Source organism: Globicephala melas, chromosome 7 (assembly GCF_963455315.2).
Source record: "Globicephala melas chromosome 7, mGloMel1.2, whole genome shotgun sequence".
NCBI lineage: Eukaryota > Metazoa > Chordata > Mammalia > Artiodactyla > Delphinidae > Globicephala > Globicephala melas.
The window spans coordinates 46,954,326-46,979,218 of record NC_083320.1 but is presented as its reverse complement, the minus strand read 5'-3'; the positions used below and the strand labels follow the sequence as shown (position 1 = coordinate 46,979,218).

Genomic DNA, 24,893 nt, shown 5'->3' with positions numbered 1-24,893 from the left:
CACTGCTATAGTGAAAATCTTATACACAGGTATTTGTGCAAGTGTGTGAATATGTATGATAAAGTCCTAGCAGGATTTTTAGATCAAAGTATATGTATTGTTTTAATACTACAAAGCTACAGTAATCAAAACAGTGTGGTATTGGTACAAAAACAGACATGGATCAATGGAACAGAATAGAGAGCCCAGAAATAAACCCACACACCTACAGTCAATTAATCTTCGACAAAGGTGGCAAGAATGTAAAATGGGAAAAAGACAGTCTCTTCAGCAAGTCGTGCTGAGAAAGTTGGACAGCTGCATGTAAATCAATGAAGTTAAAACACACCCTCAAACCATGCACAAAAATAAACTCAAAATGGCTTAAAGACTTAAACATAAGACAAGACACCATAAAACCCCTAGAAGAGAGCATAGGCAAAACATTCTCTTATGTAAATCGTACCAGTGTTTTCTTAGGTCAGTCTCCCAAGGCAATATAGATAAAAACAAAAATAAACAAATGGGACGTAATCAAACTTACAAGCTTTTGCATAGCAAAGGAAACCATAAAAAAAACAAAAAGACAACCTATGGAATGGGAGAGAATATTTGCAAATGATGTGACGACAAGGGCCTAATCTCCAAAATATACAAACGGCTCATACAGCTCAACAACAACAATAAAAACAACCCAATTGAAAAATGGACAGAAGACCTTAATAGACATTTCTCCAGAGAAGATATACAGATGGCCAGTGGGCACATGAAAAGATGCTCAGTATTACTAATTATTAGAGAAATGCAAATCAAAACTGCAATGAGGTACCACCTCACACTGATCAGATTGGCCATCATTAAAAAGTCTACAAATAACAAATGGTGGAGAGGCTGTGGAGAAAAGGGAAACCTCCTACACTGATGGTGGGAATGTAAGTTGGTGCAACCACTATGGAAAGCAGTGTGGAGGTTCCTCAGAAAACTAAAAATTGAATTACCATATGATCCAGCAATCCCACTCCTGGGCATATACCTGGACAAAACTTTAATTCAAAAAGATACAACCCCCCACGTGCATAGCAGTACTATTCTCAATAGCCAAAACATGGAAACAACCTAAATGTCCATCAACAGATGAATGGATAAAGAAGATGTGGTACATATATGCAATGGAATACTACTCAGCCATGAAAAAGAATGAAATAATAACATTTGCAGCAACATGGATGCAACTAGAGATTATGATACTAAGTGAAGTAAGTCAGAAGGAGAAAGACCAACACCATATGATGTCACTTTTAGGTGGAATTTAAAATATGGCACAAATGAACCTATCTACAAAACAGAAACAGACTCATAGACATAGAGAACAGACTTGTGGTTGCCGAGGGGGCTGGGGGAGGGAAGGACTGGGAGTGTGGGATTAGCAGGTGTAAACTGTTATATATAGGATGTATAAACAACAAGGCCCTACTGTATAACACAGGGAACTGTATTCGTTATCCTGTGATAAACCATAATGGGAAAGAATATAAAAAAAGGAATGTCTACATGTGTAGAACTGAGTCACTTTGCTGTATAGTAGAGATTGGCACAACATTGTAAATCAGCTATACTTCAATGAAAAAAAAGTATATGTATTGTTTTGATAGAAATTGCAAATTATTTTTCACAGAAGTTTACACCCCTCCAGTGTTTTCTGACATCCATGCCAATACCATTTATCACCATATTTTTTATCTTTGTCAATTTTATATTATATATCATATCATTATTCTATGTATTATATATGTATAATTTATATATGTACTATATTATTATATTATTTTATATTAATTTGTATTCCTTTAATTAACAGTAAGACTAATCACCTTTGCATTTGTCTGTAAGCCATAGTATTCCTTTTCCTCTGAGCCACTTTTAATATATTTGCACATATTTTCTGTTGATTAGTGGATTAAAAAAAATGAATCTCAGTTGATGGCACTCCATCCTTTTGGTTAGTTAGGCCAAAATTTGGAGTCGTGCTTGACATAAAATCTCAGCAAGTCATAGTCTAACTGCTTCTTTGTCCTTCTGCTGCTAACATCCTAGTTCAAGCCACAATTGTCTTTCACCTGGACTGTTGCCCTGGGCTCCTGAATTAGTAAAGGAAAGAGATGGCACACTTAAATTGGGATAGTTTGAGGAGCTTTTAGTAAGGGGACTATTTACAAAGTAAGTGGGCACTAGTTAAAATTTGGCCTCTAAGCCTGAAGGGAGAAAGGGAAGGGAGCAGTTACCAGAATCCAGGCAGTGGGGCGAGCCACGTGAGGGAACTGTGGCTTTTGTCAGAGGACAGTAGCCAGCCCAAGGTGACTGGAAAGAACACGGGAATAAAACCCTGGCCTCACTCTCCTTCCTCCCTTTCATCTCTGTGCGTGCTCCCCACTGGCTGAATCCAAGTGGGAGCCAGCGTGCCCGGCTGCCCATGAGTTCACACTGGTCAGCGTCGTGGGCAAAGAGCAGGGTGGGGAACGGTGGAGAGGAGACCTGGAGGGGCAGAGGGAAGAGAGCCGGCACCCCCCTCGCAGTTCTCCCCGATTCTGCCCTGGGTACCCCCTGCTGTTTGTTCTCTAGAGCAGCGAGAGTGATTCTTTTAAAATATTCAGATTATGACACTCCCGTTCAGATTCCACTAATGTCTCCCCATCTGTCCTGCAGTAGCCGAGAGGACTGAGTATTCCAGCCCACCATTTCTATCTTTACCTTCATCTTCTAGTGTTCTCCCCTTCTTCATGCTCTTCCAGCCTCACTGGAGCTCCTTGCAATGGCTTGTGAACAGTAGGCACATTTCCACCTCACCTTCCCCTGGACTGTTCCCGCTGCCTGGAGCATTGATGTACACTGGAGGCAGTGTACATTGGGTGCCCCTCCACCACCTCCTGTGGGAATTGCTCAAGTGTTATCTTCTTAGTAATGCTCTGACCAGCTTATTTAAAATGCCAGTTCCCCTTTTCCCACTTTGTGCTTCCATCCACTTTTCAGCTTTATTTTTTCCTTAGTACTCACATTGCTATAGAAGTTATTTATTTTTAGTTAATGCCTCTTTCTTTCAATTAGGATATGTATTCCACCGGGATAGTTTTTATCTGTTTTGTTCACTGCTGAAATCCCAGGGCCTAGAACAATGCCTGGTGCCTGGCACAAGTGGTACCCAATAAATTGAATAGATGGATGAATGAATCATAAGAGCTTTTTCTATAGTGAGGAAATAACTAAAGTCCTTTCATTATATGTTTACAAATACGGATTTTTTGTTGTATTCTCTTTTTGTCCTTGCTTATGATATTTCTCTTAATCATTTTGTATAACCTCTGAGACTTCTCTTATGAAAAGAATATACAAATTGACTGCATTTTTTACATTGGAATTTTTATCCAAATAGTGTTTGAATTTAAGAAAAAAGGAGAATATAGTTTTCAATAATCTAGTCATGAGCATGTACATATATCTGGACACAGCACCATTAGACTGTGTCTTGACTGTGGAAGAAATGCTTACAACTTACAGAATCCACCTGAACTTTTCTCACACCTCTGTCCCATCTGAGCCCAAACACATAAACATCTCTGCCCCACTGATGCCTTTTATCTTCTCCGTTATCTCGAGGGAGAATAGTGGCTTTTCCCTCTTTCTCTCCCTCGCCCCTGTCTTGTGTTGGGAGACAGTAGCTGAGTGGATAAATGTGGTTTCTGAAGGCAAACTGCCTGGGACTCAAGCCCCAGCCCTGTAGTTTACAGCGGTTTAACTTGCACAAGTTACTAACAGGTTACTACCCTCTCCCTGACTGAGGCATCAGCCCTGCTCCATAGGAATGCATTAAATGGAATGAGTTGATTTACATGTGTTAAGACATGTAAAGTGCTTAGTGTAGGGACTGGGCACACTGTCATGGCTCACTTAGTATAAGCTGGGGTTTTTTTTGTTTTGTTTCTTGTTTTTTTTTTGCGGTACGCGGACCTCTCACTGCTGCAGCCTCTCCCATTGCGGAGCACAGGCTCCGGATGCGCAGGCCCAGCGGCCATGGCCCATGGGCCCAGCCACTCCGCGGCATATGGGATCTTCCCAGACCGGGGCACGAACCCATGTCCCCTGCATTGGCAGGCGGACTCTCAACCACTGTGCCACCAGGGAAGCCCAAGCTGTTTTATATTTTTATTACTTCTCCCTTCTCAGGAACCTTCTCATTTAACTCTATGTTCCTGCTCTTCCCCTGCTCCCTTTTTTTTTTTTTTTTTTTGAACTTTCAAACATGGTTAATTTTTTCCTACCTGGAAAACTAATCAAAACAGCTTTCCCTTGAGCATGTGTCTTCTTTTAGCCATTTTCCTTTCTCCTTTTCTTCACAAGCAGGGTATTGAACACGGTGCCTCTCTTCATCACTTCCCATGCTCAGCCATTTCAATCTGGCAGCTCCCTAAGCCCAGCCCAGCAGTGGCCCGAACTGCAATCGCTGGTGGCAGCCTCCTTCAGTGGAGACTTGATCCCTCATCTTATTGAACCTCTCTCTTATAATTCGCCTCACTCTTCATTCCTTCCATATTTAATGTCTCCACTCTTTGCCTGTCTGAAACTATTGATACCTTGTCCCCTTACTCCTCCTAACCTTTTTAAAAAAATTTTATTGAAGTATAGTTGATTTACAATATTGTGTTAATTTCTTCTGTACAGCAAAGTGACCCAGTTATACATATGTATGTATTCTTTTTCATATTCTTTTCCATTATGGTTTGTCACAGGATATTGAATATAGTTCCCTGCCCCCTAACCTTCTTGATACTCTTGTGGAGTTTACCCTTTAACTCTTCTTTCTTCATTCACTCCATCCATATTTGCTATGCATTGTTGTGTCATGAAAAAGAAATAGGCCATGGAGTCACACAGGCCTGGGTTCAAATCCAGACTCTGCCGTTCTTCCAGTGTTACCTTGGGAAAATTACCTACCTTTCCACAGCTGTACTACATTCCCAGGGTGATCATGAAAAGTTTCAATTAGTTAGCTTATTTTCTCTACTTTATTGTGTTTCTGAATCCAGAGGAGACTTTAGTGCTTAAAAGGGCTCCATCCTCATGTTTTTAATATTTGGGAAGTAAAATTTATAAAATTATTTTATTTAAATTATCTCTTACATGATATGGTAGATATTACAACTGTTCATTAGTATCATATTTCTGGGAATAACCTCGAATTTCGGTAAGCCCCTGTGACTTTTGCTAGCCAATGAAACATGAGCAGAAGTGTGTCATTGATGGGTGGAGGTGTTTAGGAGTTGGGGCATTGTTCTGCTTCTTCTCTTACCAGATGCCATAGTGAGTAGTGATAGTGTAAATAATAGAACCTCCCTCAGCCTGGGTCCCTGAGTGAGGAAGACATAAAGGTTAGACTCTTACTGACCCACAATGTATGTATATAAAATAATCCTTTGTTATTTTTGACTAATAGTTATTGGGGATGCTTGTTACTATAGTGTAATGCAGCCTAACTGAATAATACACGTAGGGATATTAAAGTTGAGTAAAATTATCAGTAGTCAGCTTTTGGAAAATGGTCATTAAAACTCTTTCCTATTCTGTATGCCAACTCGATCTTCTGTTAAGTTTCTTGTTCTGTTTTACTGGGTCCTGAGTGGCTAAGTGACTAGGTATCATTGCTTATGCTAAGAATAAGCCCCTGGTTGGTATATTGCATTTAGACTGGGAGAAACTGTAAACAGACTAATAAATACCTGATGGGGAAGCCATAGCTTTGGAGTTCCCTGAGTTCAGTGACTCTTACAACTGGCATGTCCTTTGCGGGAACGCTGGAAGCTCTGGCTATGGGGTCATTACAAGAGATACCATTCCAATGGGGCAGGAGGCTTTGAAGCATGGGTAGCTGCTGTACCCACCACATCTAGTTTCTTCATACCTGAGCTGTCTCCTGATGAGGCAAAGAGAAGAGCTCTGGACAGCTGTGTGTACTGCTGCACAGGGAAGTTCATGTAAGGACTCTCATCGGGGAGGTTATGCCTGGTTCTGTACTATAGCCTCTAAATAGATTGGTGCTGTGTGTGGCCTTTGGTAGTTTTGTGAGTCTGAAAGTTTAGCTGAGCCCCGAGAAGACTTCCTGATAGTTGTTGCATCAACATTTGAAGTTTGTAACTGTTTGAAGTACTGCTCTAGGCTCATTTGTTTCTTGGGCTATTTCTCTTTAGAAAAAACAGAATAATGACTTTATCCCTTCCTGTAAAAAGAACAAACTTCAGCTAGCTCCAGGATCACCATAAAATTTTTTAGAGTAAGGTACTTTTTGGAGATACTATAAATGCTTGGCGTTAAATAGTATATTATCAATGTCCTTTCCCATTTCCTTCTTCTTCCTTTTAGATCAGGTTCTGCTATACAGGCTGTCAGTGCACTAAGTACAGCTCTTTTTCTTCATTTAGCTGAAATTTATACTTGTTTTCTTTTCTTTTCTTTTTTTTTCTGGTTATCTTATGATGTGTTTGTTTTCCTGATTAGACTGTAAACTCTCCAGAGAGGGAACAGATGTGTTTCTGCTCACCACTGTGTGCTAGTGTATGGAGAAGTGTCTGGCATATGGTAGGTTGTATATGTGTGTTTATTGCATGCAGGTGTTGGGTTCTTCGTGCAAAGCAATAAAAATTGACTTTGGCTGAATTTTGCTGAATAGGAATTTATTGGCAGGATATTGGTAACTTGTAGCTTTCTGAAAAATGAGCAAGAGAAGCTAACAGAGGAACCAGTAGTGTAGGGTTTTATTGCTATTGGAATTGCTCTTACTGACTGTGGGGCAACACCATGGGAATAATTTCTTACCCATCCCTGGCTCTCTGCATCACTTGCTAGAGATTCAAAGCTTTTATGGTAGTATCTGACTGAGTCTAAGCCATATGCCTATGAAAGTCAGAAAAAGTCTATCTTATCTGGCACAGCTAAGAAATGATAGATTAGAGCTTGTTTAGAGAACTAAAACTTAGGGTCCTTCAAAAGAAGAAAAAGAATAGTAGTAAGAGAGTACCTTTTTCTCTTTTGGGCTGGAAAAAAAGATACTAGTCAGAAAACATCCTTTACAAATCCAGTGTGTATCTGTTACTGATCAGTAATTCATGGACCAATTTTATGTTCTGTTTACCAAAGATGTACCTAGATATTAGACGATGTATAATTTATTAGGCCATTTTATTGTGGGTCGTCACATGCATTAAGACATGTAGTAGTAGCTAAGGAAGAAAGTCTGGATTTTGGTATTAGGATAGTGTAACACTTAGTTTCTTAGCTCTTAAAGAGGAAATATGAATACTTTCAGTGTGCTTTTCTTCTTACTCCAGGCATGATTTTGGGTAGAGGGAGAGGAAGGAAGATTTCAGAAATATGTTTGGAAGACCAATCTAAATTTACTTCATTTTAACTCTGAGAAGTAGACACAAATAGATTTATACCAAAATAAATGAGGCATACCTGGAAAGTATCTAATTCTGCTTGGGGCCTTTGAGGAAGGCTTCCCAGATCGGTTGGTGATATTTTAGGTAGCTAATAAAAGATGAGGTAGAATTCACCAGATGTGGAAGAGGGTTCCAGGCAGAGGAAACAATATATGCATAGATTAGTAAAAGATGTTTATGAAGGAAAATCAACAATTCCATGTGACCCGCGTATATGCATCTATCTATAAGATTTATATGTGCAATGTGAGAGAGTTGAGAGCATGTTGAGAAATGAAGCTGGAAGTAAACTGAGGGAGGATCTAAATGAACTTTAAAAAGATATTCTAAACCAGCAGTCCAATCAAATAAATTCACCATCAAGCCTAACACACACAAGAGCATTGTATTAAAAATAAAAGGATCTAGAGCTCAATGGGTAGATCTTGGTTCCTTCCCATGCTAAGTAGATTTGATGTGACCATTACAGAGAAAGTAACACTTTCAGTACCCATTCTATTAATTTTCTTAGTCATTATTTTTGGTAGAATTATACAAGTTACATGAAATAATATTATCATGTGGATATCTCCAAAATATTGTAGACATGCCTTTTAAAAAATTAAGGGAAAATGTAGGGTTCTGCGATGAACAGTTTAATTTAGCAGAAAATTCAATCCAAGATGGTAAGCTTACTTAGTGCTTTGATTTTTGAATGGTATTTGTGCATTACTGAGTCTGCAGCAATAAAAGGAAACCTCAGTCTAAAATTTCTTATTTCATGGATTTGTGAAACTTAGTTCCCAAACATGCTCTCTGTTTTTTCTTTCAAGCTTTTGACTTTTGCTTGTCTTTTTTGTTTTGTTTTGTTAACTTCTAAACATGAACTTTATTACATTTCTAGTTGTGTCCTTTTGTGTGACTTGTCTTCTTTTTCTTTTTCCTGCTGATTTTCTTGATGTAATATGTAAAGAAAACCACAACTACAGTGTTAAAAAGGAAAACCTAGTGTCTTATTTTACATGCCTGTATGGTGATTGAAATATTATACCTTGCTTCAAAATACTAGTTGCCCACTTGGATTTTTAAACCCTTCATCTAGTGACTCCACAAAATTTGTAGGGTTTTTTTTTTGTTTTTTTTTTTGCGGTACGTGGGCCTCTCACTGCTGTGGCCTCTCCCACTGCGGAGCACAGGCTCCGGACGCGCAGGCTCAGTGGCTATGGCTCACGGGCCCAGCCGCTCCGCGGCATGTGGGATCCTCCCGGACCGGGGCATGAACCCGTGTCCCCTGCATCGGCAGACGGACTCTCAACCACTGTGCCACCAGGGAAGCCCAAAATTTGTAGGTTTTAACCAAGGTTTGCATAATGGATGAAAACTGATTTTCCCCTAAATTGACAGAATAATCTGAACTTGGAAACATTGTTGAATTAGTGAAAATTAAAAGGTCATTTTGGAGTATGATTTGTTTGTTTTGTACTAAGATGATTTTTTTAAAAAAATTAAGGTATAGTTGATTTACAATATTATATACATTTTGGATGTATAACATAGTGATTCACAATTTTTAAAGCTCATACTCCATTTATAGTTATTATAAAATATTGGCAATATTCACCGTGCTGTACAGTATATCCTTATAGCTTATTTATTTTATACATAGTAGGTTGTATCTTATTCCCCTACTCCTAAAAAAAAAAGATGATTGTCATGTAGAAAACACAATTTATCTGAATGTAGATGTGGAAAAGTAGAACTTAAGCAAATCTGCTTTAGTTTAAGGATTAATGATCTATGTATTTTAGGAAGTAAAAATATTCTAAAACTGTATTATGTTGGTATACAAAACAATATCAAGAATATTTATGTAGCAGGCTAGGGGTAGTCTGTTATCTCAATTTTGTCTTCATGCCTCAATTAGTTTCTTATTGTTGTCATAACAAGTTACTATAATCTTGGAGGCTTAAAAACAACACAAATTTATTATCTTCAGTTCTGAAGGTCAGCTGTCTCATTGGGCCAAAATCAAGATGTCTGCAGTGCTGCATTCCTCTTGGGGGCTCTAGGGAAGAATCTGTTTTCATGCCTTTTCTAACTTCTAGAGGCCACCCACCTTCCTTGGCTTGTAGCCCCTTCCTCCGTTGTTAAAGCCAGCAGTAGCTGGTTGAATCTTTCTCAGGCTACACCACTCTGACACTGACTCTTCTGCCTCCCGGTTGTGACTATATCAGACCTACCGAGAAAATCTGGAGTAACCTTCCATTTCAAGCCCCTTAATTTAATCACACCTGCAATGTCCCTCTTGCCATGTAAGGTCACATATTCAAATGTAAGTTTCCAGGGGTTAGGACTTGGACATCTTTGGGTGGCGGGGTGGGGGGGGATTATTCTGTTACCACAGTGCCCTTTTAAATATTTTGTTTCATATTGGTTATACTATAAGCTACTTTAGGCACAGCCATGCGTATGTAAGTCGGCCTTGTTCCCTCTCTTGTTGTTTTTGCTTTGGTTCTGTGGTTATGGGGAATGCAAACTAGAAGGTGAAGGCTCAGATTCAAGCTCTGACACGCACTAGATGCGACCCTGGGCAAGTGATTTAAGTTTGCCAGCCTCACTTTTTCCCATCTGTCAAATAAGCATAATACCTACCCTTCAAGTTTGTCATGTGCATTTAATGAGATAATGTCTATGAAGGTACTTTATAAGCGATGAAGCAGTGTACAAATGAAGAAAGGATAGTTTACATCATGCCCATACTACAGTTGTGGGGAAGTGAATGATTATGGAAAAGGAAAAAAACTAAAGATAATTGTGGATATTCTTAAATGGATTATATCTTGGTTTGTGTTGTAACCTCTGTTATGGTGGCATTTGGGAAAATCTCCTTGCATCATGCTTTCCATTTTTAGGAAGCAGATGTTACTAACAGACTGACCATTGCCCAGTTTTCTTAATAGTAAGTCTTTTCTCAAAAGATAGACTGATGATGTGCACTGACAGAGGAGAACATGTAGCACCTGGCACGGTCAAAGTCTCTTTGTGTAGAAAGATGGGCTTGCCTGCATGATTGTTAAATACGTCCCTTAATAAAAGGAGAAGCGCCTATGTTTATGTTCCAAATTCAGTGAATGGATGTCACCTCTCACCAACAATATCTGTTCTAGAGAAGGTCAGAAGTCAGATCACTGCCCTGCCACCCAAATGGCTTGCTGGAACACTTATTACCTGTTCCCCTAAGGGCTTGGCCGTAGGCTGGGCAAATCCTGGCCATGCCAATTTTCCAGTCAAGAAAGATGCTGTGGAGTATTTTCTGGATATTACAGCGCTTTGTATTTAATAGAAAATAGAAAACTTAGCTGCTCTCTGGCCTCTCTGCCGTACAGTTGCCAGCTCATTGCAATTAAAACAATCAGGCCATCTCAAAAACAGCCTCCGAAGTTTGCTTTTGTCCTCTAGGTGAATTTTCTGTCTTTCAGAGTGGTGTCTAGATATCTGTCCAGTTGCAACAGTCCTGCAAATTAGAAAGTTAAAGAACACAGAGAAAAATAGTCTCCCTTCCCTTTGTTAATACAAAATAAATTTATACTAAAGAATTATATATATGTGTGTGTTTTTTAATGAAACTGTTTCCCCTGATATAATCTGTTGTTCCCCAGTAGAGAATTATACAATTGGAGAACTGGCAGGCAACCTAGAAATCAATTAATCCAATTCCTTTATTACTAGTTAGTTGTTATTTTAACTCATGCAGTTAGTTGGTATTTTAACATTTTAAATGTTTTACCAAAACTGAGTTCATATATTCCTTTAAACTTATCCTCTTCCTGGCTCATTTTGACCTGACTCACACCCATTATTTTAAGACTTAACATTGACTTGGGTTTTTTTTTTTTTTTTTTTAACTTTAGTAAAGAGTTTTTGTTTTAAAATGTTAGATGCTTTCAGGATCATTTCCTTCTCATCACTAGGAGGAAACAAACCAGCATTGATGGAGCAGTGGGTGTTTTCAAAGGGCCTGTATTCTTTGTGCTTGCTCCATGAGAAGCATCAGAATTGCTCACGGAAGGAGAGGGAGATTTTGATTCTCTGTTCCCCGTGGTGGTAATAATTCAATAAATAAATAAATGCCAGTCCCCAGTGAAATGAGCTTCATCATATTTTTTTCTGGCTCTACTTTTCTGACTCTTCTTGTTTGCTTTTAGAAAACAGTTATATCTAATTTTATATAAAAGATGTTTTTGGATAGCTCTAGGTAAATTAGTATCACTTTCTCATGTTCATAGACTGTGATTTCAGAACTTATTTTTACATTCACAAGTGATTAGTTTTTCAATAGTCTGTGGACCCAAACACTGGATTTAGAGACCTTTATCTCTTGTTATTTTAAGTCAATGCAATTATGCTTCTAGAGACATTTAAAGACACTTTAAAGTTATACAGCAAATCATCATTGCATTAATACTGATACCTAACCACTGCATATTGTCTTTCAGAGTTTCGTAAATTAAGAAACTGTATTTTCTTACTAAGTCAAAGAAGTTATTAACCTCCATTTTGATCTTCAGTAATATCTGGAATTTTGATTTTTTTAATGAATTATTTTTCACAGTATTCTACTCTAGTAGTTTGAGTACTAGGAAGTATAATGCTTATTGAATATAGGAAGAATAATGCTTATAAAAATTGCTAGGAGGAGCTTGCTCAATTTAAATGTTCTTGAATTTCATGAACTAAAACTTTTATGTGTGGGAGATGAAAATGTAAACAAAGTTAATTAAGAGGGGATGTGGAAGCTTGTAACTAAGCTTTTGTATGTGAAGATTATTGGATATGTATCCACACTACTTTTTTTTTTTTAACCTTTTAAAACATGGAAATAATGCATATTCATTGACTGAAAAAAATGAGAAAACTTCGAGGGGCCGAAAGGAAATAAAAATCTCCCAAGTCCCATCACCCAGGAAATCAATGGCCATAGGATATATTTGGATGGGTGTGTATAACATGTTTGTGCATGTACCTTGTGGCCTTTGTATATACTGTGTGTGTGTGTGTGTCTGTGTGTATAAATATGTAAAATTATAATTTACTCAATTTATGTCCTATTGTGTTGGAGATAGATTTTTTTGCTGTTTTTAAAATCTATTATAACAGTGCTTTGAGCATGTTTATTAAGTGTTTGTTCATATTTTAAATTATTAGGATTAATTTCTAAAAATGAAATTTGGAAGTCAAAGGGATGTGTTTTTTAACGTACATTTGATAGATATTTGCGAAGTAGGAAAACATCGATACAACCTATCTCTGAACCAAACTTGATATAATCTTTCTTAGTTTGGTGGGTGAAACATTTATCTTGTTTTAACTTGCATTTCTGATTTCTAATGAGGTTAAGTCTTTTCTCATATGTTTATTAGCTCTTTCTGTGTTTTTGTTGTATTGTCTATTTGTATTCTTGGTCTATTTCCCTTCTGAATACATCTGTTTGTTTTTTTTGTTAATTTTGAAAAAGTCTTTATTATATACATGCATTTCTGTCATGTGGCAGCTGCTTTTCTACCTGACAAGTTTGTCATCTTTTAAAAACAGTTTTATTGAGATATAATTTATCATAATATTCACCTGTTTTAAGGGTACATAATTATAGAGTTTTGCAGATATTATTATAATCTAATTTCAGAGCATTTCTATCACTCTCTAAAAAGAAACCTCATGTTCAATGCCAGCCACTGCCCAATTACACCCCCACTGATGTTAAAATGTGCTATTTAGGTACTACTGAAAAATGCTGCTAGTTATAATTATGTTACCATTGACTGTAATACACATTCATATTTCAAAGCTGTTGATATCTGAATATTTGCAGCTCTGAGTCAATGAAATACATTATTTCACAATAGCATTATGTTACAAATACATGATACTAGCTGCTGTCTGACTACTTTTTCATTTTCTCTCATGTTTCTTTTATAGTATTTGTAACTCTGAAAATATTTTATGTAATTCTTTATTATTTCTGTCCCTTGAAAGCAGGGACCTTATCTGTCTCATTTAACTGCTATATTCCATTCATTTAGACATAGGAGTTACCCGTGATTTATTTATTTAACTGAATGATCAAAGAGATTTCTTTCTCTGTCCTGTTAATTTTCACATAAATAAGTAAACCATATTGGGAGATTTTTCTTTCAGGCAAATTTGTTATAGGAAGTGTGACTGAGCAAAAGTGATGTTTGAGGTAAAAAGCTGCTTAAGGAAGACTGCAAATTGTCTATTTTATTAAAGGGTGAATATGGGATGGCATTTTTTTTAATTGAGGTATAATTGACATACTAGTTTCAGGTATACAACATCATGATTTGATATTTATATATATTGCAATATGATGAGCACAATAAGTCAATTAACATCTATCACCATTCATAGTTACAAAATATTTTTTTCTTGTGGTGAGAACTTTTGAGATCTGCTCTCTTAGCCACTTTCAAATATGCAGCACAGTATTATTAACTATAGTCACCATGCTGTACATTACATCGTTTTAATAGCCACTTTTTTGGGGCAAAATATAAGCCCTCTGAGGACCTACATCATTATTTGTAAAGTAACAAATGGGAGCTGAATGACTAAATACACAGGTCACTTCCAAATAAAAGTTTACTGTTTTGCTTTTCTAATGTTTTGGCATTCTTCTGGCCTTTGGCCTTTTCAAAAAAGGTGATGTAGTCTTGTTGTTCCGAAGGATATTCTTTAGGCATGAAAAGAAGAAACAAAAAAATGTAGCTTTAGGGTGCTAAAGTAACTTTGTCTTAAAAATAAGCATCTCCTGTAATTCTCCAGCAAGTTAAATGTTCGACAGTGTCTTTTCAAACCGTTGGAGGAAATGAGAAAAAAATGAGAGGAGTTGGTTACTAATCAGCGGGCAGAGTCTAAAGCTATGACAGTTTGCATCATCCAATATGCTTCTGTCCTGAAGTCTTCAATCACGGGAGTCTGATAAAGTGCAACTGGCAAGTTTAAAAGCTGACCAAAATAGGTGTTAAATTTTCAAGTCTCTGGTGATGTACTTGCTAATTAACTTTAAGATTCTCTAGCAGCATTTCCTTCTATGAATTTCCGAAAGTGATAGTATGGAGTCCTTTGTTAATTTACATAATACGGGGCAATTTCTTCTCATTTTTGCCATTGTGTGAGACACTCTTTTTCCTTTTAATTTACTTGGGAGATCAGAGCTAATATTTCAAGGTGTTTTACAGAATTATGGACAGAAATCATTGTTCTTTCTCGACTGTTCCCTGAGGAAGCATTTCCTTCAGCACTGGAATTTCTGCAGTTGTCTGTACTCTGTATCCCTTTCAAGGTTGGTGGCATGGTCCAAGCAGCCTGGGGAGTTCCGGCATCACTCGAAATGGTGACTCAGGGCTGTGACTCAAAATATTTACTTCCGTCATGTGCCCTGGATTAGCTGCCAGTTTCAGCCAGGTCATGAATGAACTTCTTGTCAGTGTGTTTGGAGAACAGGCTTTCCTTTTCTTTCTCCCCACCCACCTCTATTCACACTTCCTCTGAGTGAAACTTCTGCCTGAGGTTGAATTGGGTATTTTAAGACTTGGTCTCTGGATAAAAAAGTTCTGATTGGTAAAGAAGAACTTCCCATTGAGCAAACTTCTTAAAAAGATGGTAATTTGAGGTTGTGACACTGTTGAAGCTGAAGGCGTTCAAAGCAATGGGTGATAACATATTTTTTTGGAAAACTGTTGACCAAGTTTTGGCTGCCAATATATGCCAATGTGTTATAGCCAAATACATTTGACTTCTTGTGTTTGTTAATGTAATTGAAAACACCTTTAATCACTGGATGCTGTAAGATACGGCTGTTGTCTTGGTTTTTCAAATATACTTTTTAATCAAAAAGAGCCATATTGCCTGGTGCTTTTTCACCTTTGACTGGTGCTGCTTCATTTTTCTTAAATGCTGTGGGTAAATTGCTTGCCATATTGGAAAGAACTATGGATTTTTGTGTATAAAAATATATATACAAAATATATGTAAAATTTCTACTTATTTTCCAGGACATTTTTTTAGCTCAAGCTAAACCTGATGTCCACAAAGGCAGATAACCATAATCATAATGGTAGGGGATGTTTTTGATGCTTTTTTAAAAAAAACAGGACATAGAACATGGTAGCAATGAGAAGCACATAATACCTGACCATGCATAGCAGCGTCCTATGCCACCACTTACAAATTTAGAGAAAAGTCCATTTGTTTAGGAAAACTAAAATCTATGGAAGCAGTTTTTCAAAGTAGTAGGAAGAGAATGGGATAACATTTTACAGAGGAAACTTCTCTTCCTCCTTTCAGAAACATAATTGAAGAAAAATTGCTTAGCATAGAGGGCAATTCAGAAATGCCATGAAGTCCACTCTTAGCGTTGCATGAAAGCTCTTGACCACTGTTCCCCTCTAGACCCTTTTCTCTAGTCACAGTGAACAACTCACAAGTCTCTAAAAAATCCAAGAATATCCACTCCTTTGTTTCTTTGCGTAGGATCTTCTCTTGGCCCAGAAAGCATTCCCTCACTTGTACTCTGCCACCCTTTTCCCATTACTCTTTACACAGTCCTCTACCATTGCTCCACTGTAATTACTTGTTCCCATGACTGTCCCTTGTATCAGATATTTCCTTCAGGGGCAGACTACCATTTCATCATGCGTTAGGGTCATGGACAGCTACACCTGACTTTTCAGTTAGGGTTTGGATCAAACATGGAAGCAATAAGGTTTTCTAGGTCAGAGGCCCTTGGGTACAGAGGCCTACAGGGCTTGTGTAAGGGACTGGGGACTCAGGGTAAGGGAACTCTTACATATAGAAATAAGTTTATCTTGGAACCTTGATTAAAATTTAGCCATTAGAATAATACTCTATATTACATACCATTTTCCAAAAGGTTTATCATCTTCATTTAGCAAAGAGCTCATGCTCAGATAGCTTATAATGAACTTCCGTGTATATTGGAAGAGTAAGTAGATGTGACTTTGAGGGAATATGTAAGTCTCTTAAATCAAAATAGAAATATTCCTAAACTTGAAACTGAAGGAGATACAGGGGGTTGATTAAATAAACTGCTGTACAACTGTATAATGTTGTACTCAACAACAATGAAAACGGTGCTGTAGGTCTACTCTTATTGACATATTGTTACAGGGAAGAAAGTATATACATTTACATATATAGTAATAGCTTGAATTTTTTTTAACATTGGCTTAATATCTACTTTGCATAAAAGGATATGCATGTATTCCTAAAACAAGTGTTTAAGAATAGACACTAAAATGTGATCAGAGGATATTTCTTTATGGTGGGATGGTGGTATTTAGATTCATCTTTACATATGGCTTTATTTTGTGTTTTATGTTTTCATTTGTTTTGTAATATTTTTAATGATTATTATTAGAGTACATATAATAAAGAGTACAAATAAAGAGAAATAGAAGATATTCTGTTGTTGGCCTTATAGTACATAATATCTGTACTTGCTAACTGCTGTACTTTTATTTTGAAAAATTTTAAACTTACAGAAAATTTGAAACTGTAATACAATGAACAATATACCCTTCACCTAGATTCAAGTATTCTTGCAGACATTGTGAAACTTTACCTCAAAACACTTCAGCAGGCAGTTCCTCATAACTGGGACTTCCCCTTATATAACCACAGTACTGTCATCATCATCACATACTAGAAATATGTCATTATTACAATACTGTTATGTAATAAAGTCCATTGTAACTTGAAAAATTTCTTCAGACACAAGATTCAATCAAGGATCACATCTTGCATTGGGTTGCCATAGATTGTTCTCTTTTAATCGTGAATCTTACTTTTTTTGTCTTTCATGACATTGACATTTTTGAGGAAACTTTACCAGGTGTCTTGTAGGCAGGAATATTGTATTGGCAAGAATATAGTGATGTTGGGTCTGCATGTCTTTTTTTTTTTTTTAAACAAATAAATTTATTTATTTATTTATTTTTGGCTGTGTTGCGTCTTCGTTGCTGTGCACGGGCTTTCTCTAGTTGCGGCAAGCGGGGGCTACTCTTCGTTGTGGTGCATGGGCTTCTCACTGTGGTGGCTTCCCTTGTTGTGGAGCACGGGCTCCAGGTGCGTGGGCTTCAGTAGTTGCAGCATGCGGGCTCAGTAGTTGCGGCACGTAGGCTCTAGAGCACAGGCTCAGTAGTTGTGGCGTATGGGCTTAGTTGCTCCATGGCATGTGGGATCTTCCCAGACCAGGGATCGAACCCGTGTCCCCTGCATTGGCAGGTGGATTCTTAACCACTGCGCCACCAGGGAAGTCCCTACATCTCTCTCTTTTTTTTCTGAATCGAGGTTTTAGAGTATGAGGAAATACATGGAGTCTTAAATTAATTTGAGTACCACCTCTCTAATATGGTACTTTCGTTCATGGAAGATTTCCTCTAATATAGAAAAGTTTTGCTTCTGCTTTAACATCTTTAGGGTCTTGCTGAAAAGGCTGTTTTAAATGAAAGCAGAAGCAGGAGGTAGCAGTTGTGATAATGCTGTACTTTTTGTTCAGATACATTAGATCATAAAGTCAGTTCCCTCAGGCTAAGCTTACCTGAGTTTATCATGATGCTTATGGTCTCAAGGGACAATGAATAGAAGTGAATCCCTCCAAGCACCGACTGTTTCACTGTCATACAGTATTTCTCCTGCTTCATTAATGTAAGGGGGGAAAATGCCTTTATTTCCTCTGTAGAAAAGAATAGAATAGAAATCCAGTAATACAGTGAGAGAACACAGTTAGCTTGCAGTGGAATTTTTTTTAAATTCTATTAAATAACTTGTAAGCATATATTTTATGGCTAAAATCCTTGAAAAAACTATTAATTGAATCCAATTCTTCCAAGGGCTGAGCTTCTTTGTAGTTGTAGGTTAGTCCATTTTGGATATAGCATTTTGTTTTTAGAACATACATTACTCAAACTGTGCTAGACTATACTGCAGTAGCAACATGGTTTGGTTTTGTTTTTTAATATACAAACAAATCCCAGATCTCAATCACTTAAAAAAGGATAATTTCTTTCTCATGTCATCATCTTGTGTAGGTCATTTGGCTATTCTTGGTGGTTTAGAAACTTGGACTGAGGCTGCTTCCATTAAGGGATTCCACACCATCTATTCTTTCAACCTCATGGCTGGGAGAAAGAAAACATGGAGAATACCTATCCACTGTTTTTGTTTTATTTTGTTTTTTAAAATGAAATGACAATTTGAGATTTCACATATAAGTGATATAATGAAGTGTTTGTCTTTCTGTGTCTGGCTTATTTCACTTATCATAATGTCTTCTAGGTCCATCCATGTTGGTGCACATGGTAGGATTTCTTCTCTTAAGGTTGAATAATATTCCATTTTAATTATATACCACATTTTCTTTTTTTCATTCACTTGACCATAGACATTTAGGTTGCTTCACACCTTGACTGTTGTGAATAATGCTTCAGTGAACATGGGAGTACAGAGGTCTCTTCAAGGTAGTGGTATCATTTCCTTCAGATATATACCTGGAGTGGGATTGCTGGATCATACAATAGTTCTGTCTGTAATTTCTTGAGTAGCCTCCCTACTGTTTTCCATAATGGCTGCACCAATTTACATTACCAGCCAACAGTGTATCAGGGTTCCCTTTTCTCCACATCTTCTGATAATAGCCGCCTTAATTGATATGAGATGATATCTGATTGTGGTTTTGATTTGCATTTCCTTGATGACTACTGAACTCATATCCACTCTTAACTGACTTGAATTGGAAGGGACACATGCCACTTCTGCTCTTAGCAGAACTCATTTTATTGATAAAAATGAGTTATGCGGCTTTAACCTAACTATGGGAGGATGGGAAATGTAAGAGAGCACGTGAACTGTTAGGTGATCTATAGGTCACTGATGTGTGAGGTCGGCATGTGAACATAGGCTTCAAAGGCAAGCCAGCTACTGTTGGGAAACTTTGATTCATATGGTAAAAGGCATGTACTAGCTAGTTTGTTCCTCCTTCCTCCCTCCCTTTACTAGTAAATGGTGCCTTTGTGACCACTGACAAAAAACAGTGAGTGGTGTTTAGACTACAGATAGAGGACTTTGGAAATTGACACATTAAAATTTTTTTTGCAAAACAATGAAAATGTTCAAAGAATAGTACAACTAATATGTTAACACCTTGCCTAGATGACATCTGGCATTATTGAAATGATCATTAATTATGTATAACTCTTCAATTGGTCTTAAGTCCTCAAAATGGAATTGAATAACCATAAGCACTACCTTAGGTGGGTGGGGTTTAGGGAGTAGATTTAACCAAACCTTTTGATGATATTAACATGTTGGCTGGCATTCTTAAAATTGACACTTGTCTGATGTATTTGTCCAATACAGTTATTGAAATATATGTTTATAAGGAATGATTATTATAAACAGATTTTAAGAGGAACAGACTGGACTTTAAAAACAGTCTCTCCTTCCCCGAATACTTTATGCATATATTTCTGTAATTTTTTCATTGACCAGATCAAGAGCTTTCTCATGGAAAAGATTTTTATCTTTATCTTTTTAAATCTACAGTGCTTTACATGAGTGCCTGTTATATCAGGAATAATTTCCTCAATAATGTAGGCTGAAAAATAAGTGTTTGCATGTAGTGTGCCAAATCGAATTCTTTTTCCAACCAGCCAAATCATGTGTTCTGGATTCTGACTCACATTATAATGTCATTGGTAAGATCTTAGTCTTTTACTAAGTGTTACTGTAGTGTTAGCTAAGTGTTTTACTAAGTCTTTAGTCTTTGACTAAGTGTTAGCTAGTGTTCTATAAAGGTGTTTCATAGCCTTCTATTTTTGTAAATATCTTCATGCCACAGAAAGAAGTTCTGGGAGTACAGAAGGTAATCATAAGTGTTTGTTTAATAGTTAATTTTCTTACAATTTAGCAACTGGAAAATTTCACATGCTGTTACTTTTTCACTTCTGCATTATGATAATTGGTAGGATTAATAACAAATCTGAGACACTTCTAAGTCATCCTGTGTTTTATTTTTTCTAATTAGTTGAAAATCCCCAACGTGTGTAAAGTATATGAGATAAATAGCCAGTGTACTATTTGATTAATCAAAGGCACACTAGTCATAAACCTGGTTGGATTGAAAGAAACTATGTTATACTAAGTAAGAATATTTTGTTTCTCACCCCTCACAGTTTTTTTTTTAAATTATTTTTTAACTTAATTTAATTTTATTTTAGGCAATAGAGATTATGCCAAGGATGATCCGTTGGAGTTTAAGTCTCATCAGTGGTTTGGAGCATCTGTGAGGTCAAAACAGGATAAAATTTTGGTAAGTGTTTTAGATATTTAATAAGTTAACTTTAGTCAATTTATGTGGGAACACAGGAAGTTTTATGCTTGAAAGCTGATAGTAAAATTCAGTGTGCTAAAGGGCAGAGAGTTTAATCAGATCACTTAGCTCTGATCAAAGGCCACCCCTTCTAAGGATACCCTCTCTCTCACCCTTCACAGACTTGGCTTTTGCTACTTTCACCTTCATTCCTACACTGTTCATTTTTTTTGCCCTACTCGATGGTTCCCATCAGTTTGTTTCTATCCAGCCAGGTTTAGGAATAGTGTGCCGTTGATTAATCAAATGCCCTAGTACCTCCTCTCCTTACGAATAAAACACCCCTGCCTTTGCCTCATCGTCCCCTCTGCTACAGTCCCCTTCCTTTGCTCCCCTTTTCAAAGACTTGTTGAAAGTGGTTTCTGTAGTAACCATCTCCACTTCCTCACTTCCCATCCTCTTCCCAACCCCTCCTGTCAGGCTCAGGTAGGCATGGGCAAGGTCATCCTTGACTTGCAGGTCAAGAATACTTTTCTTGCCCCCTCAAAACCATTCAACAAGGTCATTTGACCCATGCTTTTTGAAATACTTTTATTTCCTTGGCTCCTGGGACTCTGTACTTTTCTGGTTTTCCCCTTTACTGCTGGTCGCTCTTTTGCCATCTCCTTTAATAGCTCTACTTCAGCTGAGCTTCTAAATGTTGAGGTGTCTCTGAGCTTTGTTCTGGGCCCTTGTCTTCTTCAACTACACCTTTTACCTAGCTGCTCCTATCCTATCCTGTGGCTCTGAATACAATCTATATATCATAATCCCCAAATCTATAGCTCTAGCTCTTGATTCTCCTTGGATCTTTAGAAGTTGTATTTTCAAACTACCAATTTGACATTTTCATTTGTATATCTCATATATTATTCAAAATGAATGTGGACCAAAATGGAACTGTTACCCTCCATCATAAAGGAAAAACCACAAAAATAAGTATTTCCATATAAACTTCCCCATCTTAGAGGCAGGACTCTCTACCCCATCCACCAGCAAGCCCTGTCAGTTCTGTCTCCAGCTTCCGGAATATATCCCACGGCCCTCAGTAAATCATCATCTCCACTATTCTACCCTGTACCAAGCCACCGTCGTTCCTCACCTGGGTCAGTGCAGTGGCTGTTCTCATCCCTCTGCTTCCTCTCTTGCCCCAGCTACAACCCATTCTTTATAGAAGGACCAGAGTGAACCAGAGCATTTCACCTGCCTGATTCAAACAGTCAAGCAGCTTTTCATCCCTCTCAGGGTAAAAATCTCATGCTCATCCTGGTTTTTATAAGCATCTGCGTAATCCAGTCACCAGCTGCTGACTCTTTGGTATCATCTCACTCCACCTCACATGTGTAGCTATACTAGTCTTTTTATTCCTTCCATACCAAGTCATTTCAGTTAGATCCTTAGTGTTTGTCCCTCTGCCTATCTTATGCTCATCTTACTGCTTTTCACTTGGGCTGGCTCCTTCTCATTCTGATTTCAGCTCTACTTTCATTTCCTCAGAGAGCCCTTCCCTATTTTAACTACTTGCATAGTATTTATTATTTTCTTCTTTTTTCCATCAGATTGTGGGGCATGAGGGAAGGATTTGTTTAGGAAGTGAAATTTCGGCAGAGCTTCAAAGGATGTGTCAAATTTTAGCAATTGGAGGTGAAAGGAGAGGTTGAGAATGGTGGCATTCTAGGCAGAAGGAGGTACAAAGAAGCAAAAATATGCAGAAGTGGCAAATACTCCACTCTGGAACATCAGGTACATGGAGAGAAGTGGCAGTGATTTCTTACTTTAAGTTTTTAGGGTAAATATAAAATAGCCCAGTGTTATCTGTAGTGTTTGTATTAAAATGTTTTGCTTCAAAGGATATTATAGAAAATTCATTGAATTTTTTCCAGCAAATTAAATTGTTATACTTTGGTAGATTACTATGCTGTTAAAAAACATGCATTCTACCACTTTTACATGGTGTTGAAGTCTATAAATCTGAAAGCAAAAAGGTCATAGTTTATTTGGAAAGTAAATAAAATAAGCACTGCAAATTCTTTTACTCTCTTCTTACTTGATAAATTATTTGCTTTATAACTTAGGGATATATTCTACACACATGAGAGTGTTATTTAGTTAAATATTCATTTGGTCTGTGCCCTTCAGTTTAGCACCTAACGTCAAGAAAGGTGCTACTCAAAATAATGATTTTGCTATTTTGAAAAAAAAAATACCTAGACTCCAAATATGGCCTTTAGAAGCATATGAGAAGAGTACTTTAAAAATCTTTATCCACTACTGTGATAAGGAATTTAAGGTAAAGGATAGGTTTGATTAATTTTTATAAATGCTTATAAAGGTATATTGTAATCTGAGGTAGTATAGATTATATGAAACACTAATTTTTTTCAGAGAATTTTTATGTGTGGACTACCCCCTTTGATTTCAGGCCTGTGCCCCACTGTACCACTGGAGGACTGAAATGAAACAGGAGAGAGAGCCTGTTGGAACATGCTTTCTTCAGGATGGTACAAAGACTGTTGAGTATGCTCCATGCAGATCAAGTATGTATAGGAAATTGACCAGCTTTTACAAAGAGGTTTGGGAAGCCTAGGCTGTTAAAAAAGTGTGTGTGTGTGTGTGTGTGTGTGTGTGTGTGTGTGTGTTAAAATTTGTAGACATACCGTGCTGTTTGATGACAGCAAAATGAAGGCAATTTTATTAATGTAAAGAAATTTAGAATATGCAGTCAACAGGCTTATCTTTCTCCCTAAGAACTAGTTTTCATCTTCCTTGGTCAGTAATAATTAATATTTGATTTTGGAAATCTGCATTTTTAGTCACTATTAGTCAAAAGGTGCTCCCTTGAGCTTCTCTAACAGAGATGCAGACCCCACAGCTAACGATTCTGATTCAGCAGGTCTGGGTCAGGCCTAGCCACCTTCATTTTTAACAGACTCTACAAGGTAATTCTGATGGATACCAAAATTTGAGAACTGCAGCTCTATATTAATAATGATGTTAAAAGTAAAAAATAATTGTCATAAGGAGCCAGAGTTTTTATAAGAAGGTGAAACATTGGGGTCAGGAGCCGGAGTCTGAATTTCCTTGCTTTTAATCAGTCTCTTTGTCAGTCTGTCGACTAAGCTCACTCCTCTTGATCTAAAAGATCTCACCCTGTTCTCTAATATTATTTGAAATTTCCAATGAAATTTATATTGTGGCTAAAGATGATTTTGAGCACTTGTAATTCTGATTATGCTTTTCCAAACTCTGTATACTTTTTCCTTCTCGGAGGTTGCAGTCCTTTTGCTTCTCCACTATTGTTGAATTGGCCACCACTCCAGATCCTCTTTATATCAGAAACATAAAAATAGCTTCTTGAAATGCAGTGTGGTGTTTATACCTGGACCACTTTTTAGGCCATTACTTTTTCTGTTCCACTGGTCACCAAGTAGTGTAGTAAAGAGAATTAATAACAAAAGTACAACATGTAAGACTCTAGACTTTTTTTCCATGTTAGGTAACTTGTGACACCAAAGTATCTATTTAGTCTTCAAAATTCTAAGCAGTTGAACCTCTGAGAAATTGCAAAATGATTTCATGAAACACTTATTTGTTAGCCCACTGCCCTGGCCCTACTTGTTGTAAGTGGGAGGTAAACATGAAAAGAATGATACATACCCGTAACCGCTTTATTAGAGTAGGTCAGAAAGCACACCCTGCGAGAATGGAGGAGGTGGGCAGATGTATCCTCAGTGTCTGACTACACCACCTTCTATTGGTGTTTTGGTCATAGTACTGTTGTCTTTGGTGGCATGTGGAAAATGTGAGGACTAAATTTGTGTTTTTAATTTCTGTATTGCAAAAATGTTCCTATGGTGAGAAGATAATTTCGTAGCTCTGAAGGATGAGCTAACCCTTGTGTGCCAGGCTTGTAACCTATTGTTTATGTGATGGACACACCTGTAAAATCACCTTTATTCTTTTCTGATACATGTGGGAACTGAGATTCAGACAGTTGA

At 37.3% G+C, this 24,893-nt stretch overlaps 1 protein-coding gene across 2 annotated transcripts in view; it reads left to right on the top strand.

The window, feature by feature from the left end:
* The window catches only part of ITGAV (integrin subunit alpha V), an 86,646-nt gene that overhangs the window by 12,511 nt on the left and 49,242 nt on the right, over window positions 1–24,893 (top strand). For both annotated transcript variants that reach the window (XM_030850173.3, XM_030850182.3), the window contains exons 3-4: window positions 20,765–20,856; window positions 23,318–23,432. In XM_030850173.3, coding sequence (XP_030706033.1) covers window positions 20,765–20,856; window positions 23,318–23,432 — 207 coding nt within the window. The remainder of the gene's footprint in view (window positions 1–20,764; window positions 20,857–23,317; window positions 23,433–24,893) is intronic.